Source organism: Heptranchias perlo, chromosome 32 (assembly GCF_035084215.1).
Source record: "Heptranchias perlo isolate sHepPer1 chromosome 32, sHepPer1.hap1, whole genome shotgun sequence".
NCBI lineage: Eukaryota > Metazoa > Chordata > Chondrichthyes > Hexanchiformes > Hexanchidae > Heptranchias > Heptranchias perlo.
Window position 1 is genome coordinate 24468555 of NC_090356.1, and position 12336 is coordinate 24480890.

Sequence of the window (12336 nt, forward strand, 5' to 3'; positions counted from 1 at the left end):
AGTGACAAATCCCCAGGACCAGATGGTTTCCATCCCAGGGTTTTAAAGGAAATAGGTGAGAACATTGCAGATGCCCTAACTACAATCTTCCAAAGTTCTCTCGATTCAGGTACCGGTCCTTTAGATTGGAAAATTGCACGTCACTACGCTATTTAAGAAAAGTGCGAGAGGAAAACCATGGAATTATAGACCAGTTAGCTTAACATCTGTTGTCGGGAAATTACTGGAGCCTATAATTAAGGATAGAATGACTGAACACCTTGACATTTTTCAGCTGATCGGAGAGAGCCAGCATGGATTTATAAAGGTAGTTCATGCCTGACGAACCTGATTGAATTTTTTGATGAGGTGACTAAAGTAGTGGGCAGGAGAATGTCAATGGATGTTGTTTATATGAACGTCCAGAAGGCATTTGATAAAGTCTCTCATAAGCAACTGTTAGCTATAATTAAAGCTCATGGGATTAAGGGCACATTATTGATCTGGTTAGGAAATTGGCTGAGCAACAAGAGACAGAGAGTAGGGATAATGGGCAGGTACTTAAATTGGCAGGATGTGACTAGTGGTGTCCCACAGGGATCTGTGTTGGGGCCTCAACTATTCACTGTATTTATTAACGACTTAGATGACGGGATAGAGAGCCACATATGCAAATTGGCGGATGACACAAAGATATGTAGCATTGTAAGCAGTGTAGATGGAAGCACAAAATTAGAGATATTAATTGATTAAATGAATGGGCAAAATTGTAGCAAATGAATTTCAGTGTCGGCAAGTGCGATGTCATCCTCTTTAGGCCTAAAAGGGATAGATTAGAGTACTTTCTAAATAGTGCAAAGCTCGAAACAGTGGTGGTCCAAAGAGACTTAGGGGTTCATGTACATAGATCATTAAAATGTCATGGACAAGTACAGAAAATAATCATAAAGGCTAATTGAATGCTGGCCTTTATATCTAGAGGACCAGAATACAAGAGGGTGCTACAGCTACACAAAGCCCTGGTTAGACCACACCTGGAGTACTGTGTTGAGTTCTGGGCTTGGAAGGAGTGCAGCATAGATATACTAGAATGATACCTGGACTCCAAGGGTTAAATTATGAGGAGAGATTACACAAACTAGGGTTGTATTCCCTGGAATTTAGAAGATTATGGGGTAATTTGATCGAAGTTTTCAAGATATTAAGCGGAACTGATAGGGTAGATAGAGAGAAATTATTTCCGCTGATTGGGCTTTTAGAACTAGGAGACATAGCTTTAAAAATTAGGCCAGGATTTTCAGGAGTGAAATTAGGAAACACTTCTACACAGCAAAGGCTGGTAGAAGTTAAGAACACTTTTCCTTAAACGGCATTTGATGCTAGCTCAATTGTTAATTTTAAATCTGAGATTGATAGATTTTTGTTAATTAAGGGTATTAAGGGATATGGGGCTATGGCGGGTATATGGAGTTAGGTCACAGATCAGCCATGATCTCATTGAATGGCGAAACAGGCTCAAGGGGCTAAATGGCCCACTCCTGTTCCTATCTTACCAGCAGCTCGGGTAAGCTATTGTTTTTTTTCTCTCCCCTTCCTGCTTCCCCCCCATATCAGTCCCAAAATACCGTGTACACTGCTGCAAAAAACTTAAATGAAGGTCAGCACCTTTAATAAAAGCAGAGGTTTCTCATCTTGCTTACCACGCATCTGATTATTAATAAGATTGATGCAGTACTGTTTAAAAAAATTACCTTCTCCTCCTCCTCCATCCCATGCCACCTTGTACCTTCATATTTACATTTTGAATTTCTGATCGCAAAGTTCTTTCTGTTTTTCTGCAATCCACTTCATTAACTACAGATAACAGCTTTATGTTGTTTGAGAAAATAGCATGGAGCCTCCAGAGCGGAATAAAGAAATTAATTTCTTCACTGATGGCTCACAATATCACTGCATTTTGTGAATCTGAGACAAACAGATGACAACGGTCCCAAATTTGAACACTCGTCTGTGTGGAGTCAGCTCACCTCAGCCAGGGCATTGGTGGTAGTGCGACAACTAGCCTCAGTGTTTCTAGGCTCGGGGAGAGAAATCGGCTAAGGTTCCTGCTTCTATCCACTACCAGTGACCCCTGCTGGAAACTGCATGTATGGGTTTAATTACCTCTGTTATTTAAAATAAACCATTACTGTGTTAAAATAGAGTAGATACAAAGTTAGGGCAAACATTTTAACCAGTGCACTAAATATAGTGAACAGAAGGAACTAAACTCAGGTGAGAGTAGAATCAGGCTCAGCTCTGACATCCTCCACAGACGAATAGCCTGCTAACATTGACAGGCCACTTAGGCAGGAAACCATGGGCTGTCTGTCAGCTTCTGTGGAACCAAATTTCAGCATAAGCCATGGGGCTTCAAGAAAGGAGTGAAGAGTTGAAGAAAAACTGAAAAGTATTTAAATTTGTTTTTTTTGCTTGCAAAGCCCCTCAAACTAATGGCAGTGTTTTTATAGAGATTATCAAGGCTCTCCAAACGTGTTTTATTTTTAACTGAGAATAATCTTGTACTCCTGTGCTCTACCATGAAGGTCAGTAGGCCTTTTGCATCATGATGTGTATTCCAAGAGTGTTCAGTACACAAACAATGGCCTTCTCATTTGGAGGAAAGCAAAACTAAAGTTTAGGTTATGTCATACATAAGTCCCAGTACGGCCCAAGCAGATGAGCATGAGCTCATTGTGAAATGGTTGGGATTATAAGTTTCCAGATTTATTGCGTAGAAATCAGGATACCTGTCCCATTTCAAGTTCACTTAACCAAAATCGACCAGGCATTCCTAAGCACATTCATAATGCAGACATAATTCAGGCTGCAGCCTCATCCAATACTGTTTGCTCACAGCTCTTCTGTCTTTATCATTATGTTAACTATCTTTTTTTTGTTTTTATGTTAGTCAGTAAACTGTCAGAAGTTTAACTGAATTTTACTTTGAAATACTTGGCCTGTATTTTCAATTCTTGCTTCGCTGCATGGAATTAAAATTAAAAATGCCTACGCTCACAATTTGTACATTGTTCCTCTCTGTTTAGATAATTACTGCTTGCCTTCTCTCTGCTATTTAAGCTCTATATCCCTTGATACTCTTACCTAACAAAAATCTATCTCAGTCTTGGAAGCTCCAATTGTCCTAGCATCCACAGCCTTTTGGGGAGAAGAGAGTTCCAAATTTCTACTGCCCTTTGTGTGGTAAAAGTGCTTCCTGATTTTTGCTTCTGAACAGCCTAGTCCTAATTTTAAGATCATGTCCTCTTGTTCTTGATTCCCCAACAGAAGAAATAGTTTCTCCGTGTCTACTCTATCAAATCCTTAAACACAAGGTAGCAATCTGGGATTGTACGCTGATGATCCCATGATCCCGTGTGTACAGCGCTGGTGAGCAGCACTCATTACTTAGCTGTTCGGCCCCTCCTCGCTGATGTGCTGTTCAGAATGTTGGAGCTTTTATTTTGGTCCATTTATTGCTCGTGACTCAAACGCGCATTTTTTGTAGAGCCCTGCTCAGCTGTTTAAAGTATTGGAGAGTCAAGCTATTAATTTATCCTCCGGATCCTTTACAGTCTACCAGTTAAATCTAATTAAGGAAAGTTAGCAGCCCATTAGTAATGTTATCCATTCATATGCTAGATTTTGCAGATTAACAATGTTACAACTAAAGCTGTTGTCAACCATGGGGAACTGACACTAAAGTGATCATTGCAACTGAACTTCAGTGAATAAGTTGTTAAAATAACATTACAGGAGATGGGGCTAACATCTCATACAAAAACACGGCACCTCTGACAATGCAGCACTGCCTCTAGTGCACTGAAATATCAATCTAGACTATGGCCAAGTGTTGAAGTGGGGCTTGAAACCAAAACTTTTAATGGAGGCGAGAGTACTATCAACTGAGCCAAGCTGACAGCTAAATAATGTGAATATGATGCATAGCAAAAGCTGCAGCATTTGCAGTTCTATTCGCATGTTTTCCTGGTGACTGTTCTGAAGTCACGGTGATACTTTGTAACATTCGTTTGTGCCCCTTGGGCTTCTGAGCCAGCACTGATGCAGCCTAGATCTCAAGAAGGGAGTTGGCCCTGTGGTCCTGCAAAGATCATCTTGTTTGTCATGTATACCATTAAGTAAGATAGTGAGATCTCGGTCAGAAGATCAGGGTTTTTGAATGATGCAAGCACATTCTGCTTTCTAAAGTCGTAGTTACAGCTGTTTGGAAGTAATGGTAAATAAGTAGGTTGTTAGTGGCTTTAGAATTGTGAAAAAGAGCATCAGTGCAGACATGTGCTAATTGGCCAGTTGCCACTGGGCATGTTATCGAATTCATGAGGCACGAAAGAGGAGACCCAGGTGTGTTCACTAATTTGATTGACAGGTGATACCGACAAACAGAATGGGTGAACTTCAATAATTATTTTCAAGGGAGGAAGATATGCATCTAAAGCAAAAGCTGGAAATCTGAAATAAAAACAGAAAATGCTGGAAAAGCTCAGCAAGTGAGGCAGCATCTGTGGAGAAAGAAACAGAGTTAATGTTTTAGGTCAAAGAAAGACCTTTCAACAGAACTGGAAGATGTTAGAGTTAAAGTTTTTAAGCAAGTACACAGCCGAGGAGGGGAGGGGAGGAAAGAACAAAGTCTGTGATAGGGTAGAGGGCAAGAGTGATTAAATGACAAAAGGGATGATGGTGAAAGGCAAGGAGGGTGGTAATGGAACAAGTTAATAAACAAAAGATTGGTCTCGAGGAGCTGTAAATGGCAACAGCAGAACCATAACCAGCAGCTGCAGTCCAAAAAAAAAAGATTAAAAATGAAAAAAAATGGGAGCAGTAGTTATGGTCTGAAGTTATTGAAATCAATGTCGAGTCCGGAAGGTTGTAAAGTGCCTAAACATAAGATGAGGTGCTGTTCCTCGAGCTTCCGTTGAGCTTCATTGGAACAGTGTAAGAGGCCGAGGTCAGAGTGGGACAGGGAATTAAAATGGCAAGCGACCGGCAGGTCAAGGTCACGCTTGTGGACTGAGCGGAGGTGATCAGCAAAGCGATCACCCAATCTGCGTTTGGTCTCCCCAGTGTAGAGGAGACTGCACTGTGAGCAACGAATACAGTTTACTAAATTGAAAGAAGTACAAGTAAACCGCTTTTTCACCTGGAAGGAGTGTTTGGGGCCCTGGACGGTGGGAAGGGAGGAGGTGAAAGGGCAGGTGGTGCAGCTCCTGCGCTCATATTGGAAGGTGCCGTGGGGAGGAGAGCAGGTGATGGAAGGGTGGACCAAGGTGTCGCGGAGGGAGTGGTCCCTTCAGAATACTAAAGGGGAGGGGAAGATGTGTTTGGTGATGGGATCGCGCTGGAGGTGGCGGAAATGGCAGAGGATGATACGTTGAAAGTGGAGGCTGGTGGGGTGGAAGGTGAGGACAAGAGGGACCCTATCATGGTTCTGGGAGGGAGGGTGTGGAAGGTGTGGATCTATGTGTGCTGTTCTTAGCTCACTTGATCTAAATCTTGCACTATAGATGCTCAAAAGGATGGACTGGTCCTGTTAAATGCACCTCCTTTTTGGATCCAGTTCATGAAAACATGGATCTCAGCCAGTGGAAACAGACTGTGAAAAAGCTGATTGTCACCAAGTTAAGCTTGTGGTTTTCCAACTAATTTTCCAATATATGAAATTACATATAACACAGCTGAAAGTTTATCCTGTGTCATTGTACCGGGAAACAGTCCACACGCAATCATTTAATGAGTGTCTTATTTCTTATGGAATCATCATCTTGAGCATGAAAACAAATTTTGAATTTTCTGTGGCCCAGTATAATCAGACATGATAGAGACGAAGTCATTCTGAATTTCTTGCCTTGCAAGCCAACTTTTAGTTTTCAAAAATATAGCCTAGGTTGTTCCTCTCATCATAGACCTACCAAAACAACTGTCAAGATGGTATGGTTGCTTTATTGTTGTAGTGTGTTTGTTAAATTATTTATTGGCTTAATTATTTTCTCCTTACCCCATCTCATCTGAAGGTAATGACTCATGTTGAGGTACAATTCAATAAGCCAGCTCTCCACATCTCATCCAAGTGGCCTTTCCCCATGTGACAGTGTTTGTCAATGGCATGTTCATAGCTAATCATGACCCTCTCCTCACCAAACCTTCACATGCATGCACATTCTAGGCATCACTGTATTTGTTTAGTGAGAATCCCACACCGCTTCTTTCCTCACTTTCCTGGGAACAGTGAGATCCACTGTGAGAAACCCACCCCCGCCCCGCTACCTTCCTGGCTGAGATTAAACCTGGTGCCTTCCTGGTCAGGATTGCTCAATGATGCACCTTCTGTTTTATTTACCTGCTGAGCCACAGGGAGAGAAGCTGTTCAGATTGTTTTCAACTTCTACTGTGGATAGTCAATAAATACAAGACATTGGTTACAAGATATTCTTTAGGCCACAGTTAGAATATTGCATGCCTCCATAAACTTGAGCTCATTCAAAACTCTGCTATATCCTACCCCGCACCAAGTCAACAGAACCAGCATGTCCTACTAAGAATGCGTAGTGCAGGATTTAGGTAAAGTGAGACAGAAACAGCACACACAGGCCATATTTTCCCCCATTGGAAATAATTATTAAAGCACCTGTGTCTATTCATGAGTTACATGTCAATCAAATTGATGGGTATACCTGGTTTTCCTTTGATTGGATTGGTGCTATGTGGAAATGGCAAACATGTATGCCTGCATCTGCTGTCTATCACACCTCTGATGCATTACATGTACTTCTGAATACAAACCATAATAAATGTTTTTGAGCTTAGCATTCCCTGACCTCAGAGGCACAATTGTGCGAAAATTTAATTGTAACGCTATACAGTTCTGAAAGTTAATTCAAAGAAACATTGCCCTCTTAGCCACCAACGAAGTGGGCCCTAAGAGAGGGAGGGAGGCAGAGAAATGAAAGTGCAGTTAACCCTTAAAAAAAAACAGAAATTGTCCTTCCAGTTGATCTTTCATCTGGTTATAGTAAACATGCCATGTTTGTCTGCAGATGTTTTCTGAAGCTGGGTGAATGGCAGTTAAATCTGCAGGGAATCAACGAGAGCACCATTCCCAAGGTCCTTCAGTACTACAGTGCTGCAACAGAACACGACCGAAACTGGTACAAGGTGAGCTCAAAGCAAATCTAAAGTATTTTGCTTTATTGGCCTTATTTTGATTTGATTTTATTGGTCTTATTTTGATTTCTATATAAAATTGTTAAACAAATTTTTGTACAGTGTGTACTACATGTCCACAAATCTTACTTCCTATTGTCACAATTTTCAGTCATGCTTTTGTGTCAACATCTGTAAATGTAAATTGCTGTGTCAACATTTCCTGTTCAATTTTGGCATATCAATGGTAATTCCAGGCTCTGGCCACTAGTTGCTTCTGTGGAGTGAATTTCCTAATTCTGTTACCATTTTTTAATATATTAAAAATAATCATCAACTGACCGTGGGCAACACCACCAGCAATCTATTAGTATATTTGGTAAAATTTCAAACGGCCTAAAAATACTTTACACATGCTCATACAATAGTTAAGTGGAAGTGAAGGTGCCACCTGCTGTAGCATTCAATATACATTCCATAATATCAATTTCCTGCTCTTGTGTTGAGTTAGCTCGACCAGAACAGCGGTAGGGGCACTACAATTAGCCCTATTGCCCCTGAGCTAGTAAAAAAAAAACTACCATGCCTCCTGCTCCCAGTCATTGCCAATGGACCCCTGCTAGAATGTGTATCAGGCGAGGGCAGGAGTGTTCTCTGCAGTAACACCTTCCACAATCAAGAAGCCCTTGACACCCGTTGCCTAGGCTCGAACATGAAGAATGTCCTCTTGGGTGAGATTGCGGAGGGCTGCCAGTATCTGTGGAACCATGTAAGAGTCAGCATGTTCAGGACAGGAGGGGTGAAAATTGTGGTTTGCTAAGCAAACAAAGTTGATTTTTTTTTCTCTTCAGCTACTAAAGTTCATTTGTGTAAAATTCTAAATATTTTAAGTTACATGTATATCAAACCAGAAAGTGCGTTAGTTATAAAAATTCTACTGTAGCCATTGATTTAGTTCAGTATGAATTCATGAGGTTATTCCTGTTGTCTTCATAGGCATGGCACGCCTGGGCTGTGATGAATTTTGAGGCTGTTCTCCACTACAAGCATCAGAACCAGGCTCGTGATGACAAAAAGAAGCTGAGGCACGCCAGCGGTGCCAGTGCAAACAGCGAGGCTAGTAACAGTGAGAGTGAGGGCGACAGCAACGAAAACAGCCCTGTACCATCACCAATACAGAAAAAAGTTAATGAGGTAAAATATAATTCTTGATATCATAAGGAAATTGCAATTTTTGCTTCTTCAAAATACATTTTCTAGTGGAGCAGGCCATTAAACCACCTTAATCACCAGTGTGATCTGTAGAAAAAGGTGGTGATATAACCAAATTTTTTAAACTAAAAGTATGCTTTCTCGATGCCTTACCACACCATCAAAACATCTCAGAGCACTTCACAGTAAGCTACTTTTTGACTTGCATTGCCTGTTATCATGTCGAATGGCTTCTGCATTTGCCTACGTCAGCAATATCCCGCAAACAGCAATGATCGGTTAAACTGTTGCTGTTTTTTGGTGGTGTTGGTTGAGGGAAGAATGTTGGCCAGGACACTGGGAGAACTCTGTGATTGTTTCTAAACAGTGCCTGGGATCTTCAGCATTCACCTTGAACAGGCAGACAGGACTTTGGTTTATCGTGTTATCCAAATGACAGAACCTCTGACAATGATTCGCTGCCTAAGTACTGCACTGGAGTGTCAGCTTGTGTTCTGAACTGAAGTCTTGGTGAAACTATTCCGTAGTTCTGAGCCAGCATATTAATGAGAAAGACGCCACCCAGAGAAAGCCCAACTCAGCTGCTTGAGTTAAGGATGTAACCCCTTCATGACTTTTAAGTGTATATTGGTACTGGACCTTTTCTGGCTGCTTCCTATCAGCTAGTTTGGTTATTTACGAAAATGATGTCCCGTAAGTGTGGATCCACTTCACTTTGTCTGAGATTCTACCCTAATGAGCCAATAGTGAAGCTGCAATAGTAAGCATGAGCCCGGTCAGGTATACAGCAAAGATGTCAATGCAGTAACATTTCATCTATGTCGCCACCACTTCTTCACATTGTCTGGATATCTAAAGTCAGTGGTAAAATAAGAATGTGAAGTTAGTCACTTCCATTGGTCATTTTTACTTTGGTGTTAACTGTGCTGCAGGTTTGAAAACAGAACTTTAGCGATAAGGAAAGGGACTGAAAAGAATAGGATTTTTAAAAAATTGTTTGAACACTGTACAAATAGCATCTTTTTTCCTTTCCTGGGGATATATACACCCATTATATACACCCTTTAACATAGATATGTTCTGTGTGTATTCATTTAGGATCTATCAAAGACATTGCTGCTGTACACAGTGCCTGCTGTTCAGGGCTTCTTTCGCTCCATAGCCCTCTCAAGAGGAAACAATCTGCAGGATACCCTCAGGTAGGATTTAGCAGAAGACCTGGTTGAAATGGGATTAGAGGACAGAAAATCGTGAATTTGTATTGATGAACTTCAGTGGTAAATTACACACATTCTCATTGCATACTTTTCAAGCAAAGCCCCTAACTTTTATCCAGGATTAGAAGTTTTCTGTTCCTATGGCATTCTTTTTCTTTATTTAACCTTTTGCCCTGACTACTCACTTCATTGCATTGTTGCAAGTTGTTTAGGGAAATCTGTCGGAAATGCAGGTTAATTGAAAAGAGAGGCATCAGGTTTTCCTGAAGGTCTCATCCAAACCAAGAAGGCTCTGGGTTTGATCTGTGGTTCGTGCGAGATAGCTAATCTCAAACTGGGTGATAATGGAGACACTGCAGTGGCCTCAGCATCTCTGGGCTAGGAAGGTTAAAAACAAATTAAGCAAGTTTCTCCTGTTCTCTATCCAGTAACCCTGCTGGACAGCGTGCATGTGTGAGCATTGGGTGAGGAAAGGATTAGTCTTTTGGCTGTGACCTGATGCTCCCCTTCCCCAAAGGTTCAGTAACCTGCCATTCACTGCAATGGTCACATGAGTGAGGTACCAAAGGGCTGCTATGCTCATGGAACTGTACTCAGCAAGCATCACTCCTCTTAAGATAAGAGAGAATATTGGGACTGGGGGAAAGCTGTTACATTGCAGGCTTCTGCCCAAGGGGAAAACAGACAAATAGACTCAAAATTCTCACATTTGTTGAAATGCACGAAACAGCAGTTTGAAATGTAAAGAAAACAACTCTTGAGTTGCAAACCAGCCTCCCAAGTCTATCATGCATTTCTTCTTGAGCACATTTACAATGTTGCTATAATAAATGACCACGGGAAATCTTCATGATTCATTTACAATATCACTGTACATGGCAGCCAGAGCAGTTCTTTCCCACAGGTGACTTATCAACATCTTGCAACTGTTTCCTATATCGTTGGTAGAGAAACTATTCCAAGGTGCCAGTTTCTTAAATTCTTGTTAACTGGAAAGGACTAAGGGATCTGGCAGAGAGCATGAAGCCTGAGTGAACCTTTTACAAGAATTCTTTAAACATTTTTCTACTAAAGAGAAGTTTCAAAAATCACCAAGAAGGTTAGAAAAACAAATGGAAAATCTGAACTTGATTATCATATTGTAAAACTGCAGAAGGCGTGCTCACGCTAGGTGCTTGTAAGTTTCAAGCTTGGCTGAAGATAAAGCCTGTTTCCCACCCAAGGCATCTTGGCGCAAGTTCAAGGAGGCATTGGCTGGTCCACATAAAATGTGCCTTCAGCCAAGCTTTAAACTTGGAAACACCTCATTGAAATTCTAAATGTAAATCAAGCCACGCTGCAGAGCATCTTTATCCTACATTATTCACCCTTGACCAGTTGCCCTCTATAACGTGATAATTCTATGACCCATCAGTTCAGGAAACAATTTTCAAAGGAAGCTGTAGGAAGGAATCCAATTGCATATAACTGGTGGTTATTAGTGATATACAAATTGAATCATAAATTTGTTTCTGAACACTTTAAAATTTCTTTTGTTTTTGTTTGTTTAATTCCCCAAATTTTAGTCTCTTAAGTTATGAACCCTAGACACTGGCTGTGAGGTTAGCCAGGTGATCGGTCATCTCTCTAGTTACTTTAGTGGGTACTATATTCCACTCTAAATGAATGCCTGGCTCTGCGTTGTGTTGGGGATGAGCTCGCTTTTCTGGACTGGTTAGGGGACTTTCCATTGGTCCACGGTCATTCCCAGAAGTGTGATGTAATTTGCTCCTTCCATGACGCACTGCAACATAACAGACAGGCTGCTGAAAAATTTCGTGCAGGTCTTCACCCACATGGTGAATTCCCACATGAGCCACCAGCAGCCAATTATTGCTTAGTGTCGAAGGCTGATGGGGCAGAGCATTGACAGACCAACACACTGATCAAGAAATGGTCAAGCACAAAACTCCTCTCGTCTCAACTTCCCAGTCTCACCACGGCGAGGTGCTGGCTAAAACTCAATTCTAAATCCACCAGTGAAGGAGCAGCGCTGAGACAATTTCCTGCATTATATAGATGCAAGTTGTTATTGTCGTTGCGCCGTTGTGCCTGCCAAATTCAAACAGACAAACCCAGCGGCAATAACTTTACAGATTCCATCTGTCACTGACTTTCACGTGCTGATCAGGAGACCAGCAGACAGCATTGATTGGAAGTCACAGAAAAGAGACTGGCTGCTCATACTGGAGTCTAACTGGCAGGCTAAAATCATTGAAGCCGGGTCGGGTTCAGGAATAGAGATACTTTACCTGTAGTATATGCGGGCAATCTGAGAGAGCTAGACACCCGTGCTGGAGGGTCCATATATCGGAGTCTTATATCGTAGTTTTTGAAAGATCCCTTAGACTTTGATGCTTCAAGATGAAGTTTAGAATGGCCACTGGCTGTTTGTGCTTTTTGATTTGTTCAACGTTCATTTGCAAGACAGGTTTATATAAGGAAAGGGTGACACCTAGTGACTTCTCTTAATCGTTCAGTTGAGAACAGGTCACCTGTTCTCCAAATGTTACCGACTTGGAAGCATTTACAGTGAAATGTTGCTATGGTTGAATACATTTCTGAGTAAATTTTCACGGTATATGTTTTAACAGGTGACAATTATTTTGTTACCTGTAGTTAAATAAATTCCTTGAGCAAGAAAGCAAATGAATGACCTTGCTCATGGCTTCCAACAAATGCTACCCTGTAA

The 12336-nt window shown here is 41.3% G+C and overlaps 1 protein-coding gene across 4 annotated transcripts in view; it reads left to right on the top strand.

Moving 5' to 3' along the window:
• Positions 1–12336, top strand: part of mtor (mechanistic target of rapamycin kinase) — a 265629-nt gene that overhangs the window by 219965 nt on the left and 33328 nt on the right. For all 4 annotated transcript variants that reach the window (XM_067970643.1, XM_067970645.1, XM_067970644.1 and 1 more), the window contains 3 exons: positions 7071–7188; positions 8173–8370; positions 9487–9587. In XM_067970643.1, the coding sequence (XP_067826744.1) occupies positions 7071–7188; positions 8173–8370; positions 9487–9587 (417 nt within the window). The remainder of the gene's footprint in view (positions 1–7070; positions 7189–8172; positions 8371–9486; positions 9588–12336) is intronic.